We start from the raw sequence: 8,253 nt of genomic DNA on the forward strand, positions 1-8,253 counted from the left end.
TGCCTGGAGTTCTCGGCCCTTGACGGGTAGGTGGGTTGTTGGTGGCATGCAGCTGAGCTAGTTGATTTTGCCTCGTTGCTGGTTTGGCTGGTGTTGCACGGCGGGGTGGGGGCGTGCTGTGCATGGGGGATGTCGGCTGGCGCAGGCGGCCTTAGTTTTTCCGGCGTTTGTGGGGACGGCAGACTTTTATTGGCGGGTGCACGGTGACCTGCACAGTGCGTTTGCTGCCGGCTGGGACTTGCTTTCCGTCATCATTTCGTTGTCAACTGGCATTTGGCTGGTCGTTTTTATTTTATTTTTTACTTTTTATTTTTGGGCGTCTGTTGGTTGGGTTGGGGTCTTCCGCGTTTGCATCGTGGTGCATCTGGGAGTCATATATTTAGTTTTTTGTTATTTATTTATTTATTTCTTCCATCCCTATTGGCTACTGGGGTTGTTGCCTGCCTGTTGCTGGGGTCGGTGTGGCACAGTCGTAGCGTCTCACTCTCACTAACAACTACATTCTTTAACAGGCTTATGCGCACACACATGTACACACACACACACACACACACACATATATACAGACACATTCACCCACACGCACTCACACACACACTCTCACACATAGACACAAACAAATTTAGGTTGTCCCTGGTAGAATTATTCCTGATGCTTTTCTTTCAGTTACTTATTTAAATTAATTGTTATTATTCCAGCTCTGGTGGCTGTGCTGTGTTGCTTATTTATTGTGCGTGACTGTTTGTTGTTTTCATTTTTCTCTTAGTTGTCTTACTATGTTTATATCTTACTGTTTATTGCTGCTGTTCGGCTGGTTGTCTTTTACTATTATTATTATTTTTATTGTTTGTTTGTTTTTGTTTTTGTTTGTTTTTGTTGTTTTTCTCCTCCCCAAGCCCCCCTCTCTGTTCCATTGCAGGTTTCGTTGCTTTCTGCAATTGGTGTTTCCCTCTGCTATTCCCTGTTGTCCCCACCTTCCATCCCCCTTCTCTTACAGGTGTTGTCCTTTCTCTGTGCTGTCTGTTTGTACCCCCCTATCCCCACGTCTGCCCCCCTGTCTGGCCGGTGACAAATCAATACATAATTAAATAAATAATAAAACAGACAAAGGAGTATATTAATACTCTCTTGTTAAAGTAAAATCTGTCTAGCACAATATGGTATCCAGCTCATCATACTCTACACCAGGCTGCTGGGCAGGACAGGTTTAAAAAAAAGAATCTTAATGGAACTGTAGGTCACACTCAAGACGGTAAAGAAACAATAAACTCCCCTTGTAATTTAGAGTGTGTGTGTGTATGCATGCATGCACATGTAAAAGAGTGTTATAATATCATTAGTCTGTGTTTAGGTTGTTGGTTAGGTACTATATTTAAATATAAAGTGCAAAATGTTATGTAATAAAGTTGAAACACTAAACCATTTCACTGCACACACATGTCTTACCTTTCTTTCCAAAGATCCATCGCTTGTGCATGCTGTTGATGAAGAAGGTGGGTGTCTGAGTAAGACACATAAAGAAGTCTGTGACTGCCAGGTTAATGATGAAAATGTTGGAGGGTGTGCGCAAGCTCCGGCTCCTGCACGCACACATCACATATGTTATTATCACAGATACTATAAACCAAAAATGTGATGCTAAACAAGTGAAACAAGTGTAAAAAAAAAAGTACCTGCAGAAAGCATATATGACCAGGAAGTTTCCCAGCATGCCTGTGATGCCCACGGCCAGGATGACAACACCAATTGTATAGTGAGCGTGGTCTGGGACGTCTACTGTTGGAAATGGGTGGCTTGGAACCATGGGACTCTAGCAACAGGAAAACAGGATAGCAATGTCACTCAAAAACTGTTCTGATTTTACTGCAGGTCTCAGCAATGCTGTGAAGGAAAGCTTAAAGCCTGAATTGTAATGACTTCTTTTCCCAAGCATTTACATTTAAGCTTTTCCATTTTTGATTTTAAATTTCACTTTTCATAATCTTAAAACCCATTTTCAGTTTCCTTTTTCTTTCTAACATTTAATTATAGGCTGACTATCTGGATTACTATATTTTTTTTATTAGTGATTTTTAAATTTTTCCCTTTTTAATTTTAATTTAAGATCAAATTAAAGAAAAGGAAATATAAAGACATATTTTATTATTGATTGTGTTGACATTCAAAGCAATAAAACTGCACCACACTAGAATAATTGGTTATAGGGGTCGGTGGGTACATATTCAGATTCAGCACTTAAGTGTGTCAGCAAATGTTAGATACATCCCTACAGTGAGAGAAAATCCACTTAGTCTGGAGCCCGCTCCATACACATTCTCTTCAAATAATAACTTAATAGGATTTAGTCAAATAATTAGGGTGATAATGACTGGTTTGGCATGTTAACTTGAGGTTTCAACATCAGTAGGTGACTTTAAGTGATCTATAGCACATAAGTACAGACACTGAAGAGTTCATTCTATTTCAAGAGCTGAGAGAAAATAAAAGCAATGATCCATTAATTATACTCCAGTAACTATTCTGTTTTGGAGGTCATGACTTCTACCAACCTCTGTCAGCCACAAAGAAACTCTACAAGGCCTTACTGTTAAACTGTTACAGTACCTGTCAATCACAGTATCTGGTAATAAGAATTGACACAGTTTGAAAAGTCACATTTACACAATGAAATGCATAAAATGGCTAATCATGAGCAGAGTTAAACCATGAAGCAATGATGGAAGATATATTCAGATCCTTGCTTGAAAGAAGCAATACCACAATAGAAAAATACTGTACTATTATGAATAAAAGTGCTTTTGTTTTCACATTCACTGAGCATCAGCTGTAAAAGTTCTGATTAGATTATACATTAACATCCAAGCAGTATTTTAATATTGTAGCTTGTCCAGTAGTGCTGAAATCAAACAACTTATATGCTGTTGGATATAAAAACATCTGTAGTGAAAATTGCAAACTGATATATCCTGTTTTGTAAAATCTTTACCTGTAAAATAATGATTCCAGCAATCACAGAAATGAGTAGTAAAGATTACAATATTCCTTCTAAAATGTGGAATAGAGGTGCTAAGTAGCACAAAATGGAAATACTTGAAGGTAGCAGTATTCTATTGCTGCCTCAGAGTTGTATTTATAGGTACACTGTGGCGTTTTTGACCACTAGTAGCACTATGGCACAATGTTTATACAAGTGGGTCCCCATTTTGTTTGTTTCATGCTCCCACGCGAGCACTGGGACAGAACCATTCACATTCTGTTGTTGGTTTCACACTATTTTGCTGACACTTATGGAGTAAAAGTAAAAGTAGTAATTATGCAGAATGGCTCATTTCAGAATCATATTTCTGAATAATAATTGTGAGAATTAATTTCTGACACACTCCGTGCATTAACACTTTCCTATTTTCTCTCACTGTGATTCTTTAATGCAGATGCGCTCTCTCTCACACACACACACACACACACACACCCACTAACCAGGATTACATCAACTAAGCTTGATCTTATTACCACCCAGAGATCAATTGGAACACACACATCTCCTCTCATTAATCCTGGCCACTGCAATTAAGTGTGCATGTGTGTCTGCGTTTGTGTTTCAGCAGTCTTACTTTTCTGCATTTACAAGTTCCTGTTACTAAAAGGAGGACATTTGAAAAGTAGCCTACATATAGCGAAAAGTGATGGTGGTTCTGTAAGCAAATGAGTGAAAAGGGCATTGGGATGTGTTACTGAAAGCGGGGACAAGAGCAGTAAGTGAAGATGATATGCAGATGTGGTGTGTGTGGAATGTAAACACACTTGGATCCAGTCTGACACCTTCGTCTTCAAGGTCTTACTCCCTCCCAGCTTCATTTCTTCCCAGGTTTGGTTTCTCCTTTTCATATCCCTCGCACTCTCTCTGCTAGATCTGTCTTTCTCATCACTCCTATCCCTGCTAATTCCCTCCTTCACGTCTGTTCCTCTGTACACTAAATCTCTCGATCACTCCTTTCCTTCTAGCTCTGGCGGCTAGGGGTCAGATTAATGCTGATCACACAGGAAGAAAGATGCATGGTGAGCAACACGACATGGATGTCTCCTCTACAGTGTGTTTGTGTAGGGTTTAAAGACGGAAATAGTGCGCGTTAATATCTCTCTATACTCTCTCTATAGTCTGTGAGCACGTACTAAAGGCATGGTGCCAGAATTTCTGGGCTTTCCTTCGTCAGTGGAGAGCAAGTCATATAAATGTAAATGATCTTGTGGCTGTCTAGTACACATTCACTTAGAACAGGCAACGACAACTAAAGCAAGATAGAAAGAAGATAAAGATAAAGGAGAGAGAGTGAGAGAAGAGTAAAGGAGAAGGAGTTTAATCTGAATTAAAAAACACATGCATGTGAGCATGAACAAGCAAAAATAGCTACTCACACTTGTGTACATGTGTTTGAACGCTTACAAACATATGTACTGTAATTGACTTTTGCTTGTATGCAACATATAGACACGCACACACACACACACACACACACACACACACACACACACACACACATTTCTGTGTAACAGCCAAGACTCATTTAATAAACATGGCTGAGGGGCTTCCCTCTAAATAAAGACTGCCTCCAGAGGCACCGTTATCATGCGAATAATCAGTGCAATGGTTCATTTACAGTAGAGAAATGTATTTTCATTGGATCTTGATTATCTGAGTCAGTAGCTACTCATGATAGCACAATACTGAGTTATACACACACACTTACTCTCTCACACAAATCCACTTATAGGCACGCTCAATCACATCAGCACGCACATCGTTTTCATTTCACAGACACACCCCTGCAAAAACGTGTTTGCATGCATACACATTCATCAATTGGGCCCATATTTTTTTTAATTATCCAGAGATTGTAGATTAGATAGATAATCAAGAGACAAAATACAACAAACATTGTTAAAAGGAAAAGAGGTCTCTAGAGAGAAACACAGAAGGTTTTAAAAGACTTTTTAAATGAAAACCACACTTATTGCAGAGTACAAGATCTCATCTGTCTCAGCAGAAGCTGCCCTCAGGCACTGCTTCAGTATCAGCTTTCCCCGCTCTCCCACCATGAAGGCCAGACCACAACACCAGTAGAGACTGAAGCCTGCAGGTCTGGACTTCAATGTCAGAGACGAAACCATAGGCTCTATATAGATGGACAATATGACAGCTCCCCAAAGGTGAAGCAGCCCCCTGGCGGCTGGCTGCAGTGTAGGTCATAAACCCCAGCCCATCCATGTTAGCAGAGAGGGGATATTGGCCAAACTAAAAAAATCAAAGTAAACGTCAAAGTTTTGTTTGAGCAGGTGCCTGCAGACTTTTGGGGAATTGTACGTAGAGTAGGAAAGCAGGAACATCAAGACAAACTTTTCTTGAGTTGTTCTGCAGTAAACTGTAACAGCTGACCTGGGGGATCTGTGTAGTTTTTTTCAGGAAATTAAATTTGTGTTTTGTAAGCTAATCAGTAAGTTAATATTATTAGCTAGCTAGCTAAGATAACAAGCATCCAATGTCGGCTGTGTGGAAAAAAAACAGGTGACTGGTAGCTAGCTTCTAATTTTTTATTCATTTTAGAAAATAAGGTAAAAATCTTAATGAACTTACTCGGTTTGAAGAAACACTATTTTTTTAAATATTTATTTTATGTACAGAGGTGGATACTCTATACTCTGGATACTGTAGCCTATTGGTCTACACATCTGTATAAAAGGATTTCCTGGAAGTCAATGCGTAAACTGACCCATCCTTCAGACACAGAGGAAGACAGAGAGAGATGGAGTCCAATCATCCATGACACTTGAACACATTGCTCTTGCTGGTGACCACACCTCTTGGAATAAAAATGTGTAATGTCAGAATTAAATGTCACATGTAAACGTGATGTTAGAGCTTGCATGATCACATGCCTTTAAATTTTAAAACCAACAATCCAAATCAGCATGCTGTACAAAACCAGCTGTTTTATGTTTTTATGGTGCCTTGCTGCAAACAGAATTTCCTCTTGTGTGATAATAAAGATCTGAACTGAACTGAGCCTGCAGCCTTCATGCGGTAAATTAAGATTGGGACCCAAATGGGTCTATTGAAGCGCTTACATGAGATTGGGAGGGCAAGAATTTATGTGATGATCAAATGGATCCACATGAACGCCACTGAGTGCAACACTAAATGAGCACACACACAAGTCATCTCAAATATTACAAGGAATACTGACAGGAGATGAGATCCATACTGACAGGAGATGAGATCCATAAACTCACTATATAGATAATTATGAGCAATACTGCAATAAGAATATACGAATGGCGTTTTTAACACGCACACAAAAAGGTGATACACACCCTTCACCCACAGCAGCTTTTAAAACCATTTTCTGCAATAGTACAAGCTGAAGAAACAGTAGAGCTAACAGGATTTGCGCTTCACTCCTGCCTTCATTCAGGTGCGGTGCTGAATGAACGGAGCGCAGACGCGCAGGACAGGATTCTGCATTCACTCATTCAGAGTTAACATCTCGCTCACTCACACTTCCCTTGTGCGGCGTTCATATGTTATGAATTATATGGAGGAGGAATGAAAACACTTACAAAACAAAAAAAAGGTATTTAGCTTCTCTGGATCGGATGCGTCCGCGTTTACGCATCGCTGCGGCGCACAGAAGCTCTCCATTCACACCGAGGTTCACGCAGCCAAAAACAAACAAACAAACAAACTAAAATACACAAAAAAGCCGTGGGTGCAGGATACTTACAGACGTAGCGACTGGAGACAGCTCCATGAGCCTGTGGGGACTGATGGAGCTGATGTTCCAGGGTGTCCGGGCTGTCGGGTCCGGTGTGGGCATCCCCGGTCCAATCAGCAGCCGGGAATCCATTCCACGGCGATGAAATGAAACGCGGCTGAGTGTGAGAGAAGTGGACGGGAGAGGTGTTGAGTCTGAGGTGGTCTAGGAGTCCAAGTGGCCCGGCGTCATCGCCGCCCTGTTCTCATATCTCACTCTGACAGGACTACTGGTAGTAGGTTGAAGCGGCTGTGGAGGGGTGGGAAAGAAGTGCTCTCCCTCTCTCTTTGTCTCTCGTCCAATCCCTGCTCCGGGGAAGCCTCTGAGTGTGTCAGTAGGTCTGTGCGTGTGTGCACAAATAGAAATAGAATAGCCATTTTCCTGTTTGTTTGTTGAACTTCAAGGAATTAATTGAAACGTTTTTCCTCTCTTATCATACCCTCTTTTGTGTGTCTTCTTCTCCCCTTCCTTTCTTCAGTTTTTGACCCTTAAGGAAGGACTGAAAATGAATAACAAAAATCATGCAGAGGATCAAAACAATTTGTCTTCTAGGAACCCACATGGGTTGTGATATCCATAACCATTTTTTGTGTCCATCATCAGCAGAAAATCCAACTTTGGTGTGCAGCCTGTAGAAATCTTGCTCACATCTTCTGCTGTTATGCAATAACAGATAAAATCTATATTGATTGTATTTCAGCACATGACTCAGAGCATATTTTATTAGGGCGGGGAGGAGCTTTGGCTTTTGAGTCTCTGGGGAAAGGTCAGAAGAACATACTTCTGCAAAGACTAAAGAAGGATGGGAGAAATTAGTATAATGGAAGGATTACACGGTATTTATTTTGGATCATTTGGCCAGATATTAAATGTCTTTGTAATGTTTTAATCGTAAAAAAGGAAAGAAGGACGCAGACGCGCAGGAGAGGATTCTACATTCACTCATTCAGAGTTAACATCTCGCTCACTTTATAAATAAATAAATTTATTTTTAAATAAATAATTTAAATAAATTGATTTAAACCTGCAATAGCGTATGCAAGCTGTAAACACAACACTGACACATTATGGAAATATAATTTTTTTTTTGCTGCTAAATGCTCTATTATGTTCACCAGCTAGTATCTCCGTCTGCCTCCCGTTTGGTGCTGAGCAGGTAGTGTGTGTGTGGATCATTAGAGCTTTTTAGCTAAAAAACAGCGCTGCAGCCAAAAGCAATGTATGAGAGTATTGAGATTAAACCAAAACATTGATTCTGGTGGAAAACCAAAACAATAAGCTGCAATAAAACTCCAAACAGCTGAAGGGAAGTGCAGAGTCTGGGAATTTAAAAAAATTTGAAAAATTTATTCTCTGTGGGTTCACAACTGCGAGTGACCCCTTTCACATCCAAGTAGTTGTATGATCCATTGTTTATATAAAAAAATATTGATTATAGACGCATAAA

At 40.2% G+C, this 8,253-nt stretch overlaps 1 protein-coding gene across 1 annotated transcript; it reads right to left on the reverse strand.

The window, feature by feature from the left end:
* Positions 1–1,276: 1,276 nt before the first annotated feature.
* Positions 1,277–7,439, reverse strand: LOC119916586 (melanopsin-A-like). Its single transcript, XM_038736636.1, has 3 exons — positions 6,777–7,439; positions 1,674–1,810; positions 1,277–1,580 (listed from the first exon to the last, which is right to left on the reverse strand). The coding sequence occupies exons 1-3, from the start codon at positions 6,897–6,899 to the stop codon at positions 1,415–1,417; spliced, it is 426 nt and encodes a 141-aa protein (XP_038592564.1). The 5' UTR covers positions 6,900–7,439; the 3' UTR covers positions 1,277–1,414.
* Between the last annotated feature and the right edge of the window lie 814 nt (positions 7,440–8,253).

The sequence above is a fragment of the Micropterus salmoides genome, unplaced genomic scaffold, assembly GCF_014851395.1.
Source record: "Micropterus salmoides isolate LMB-PRFRI ecotype aquatic unplaced genomic scaffold, ASM1485139v1 Ms_hic_scaffold_21, whole genome shotgun sequence".
Classification (NCBI taxonomy): Eukaryota; Metazoa; Chordata; class Actinopteri; order Centrarchiformes; family Centrarchidae; genus Micropterus; species Micropterus salmoides.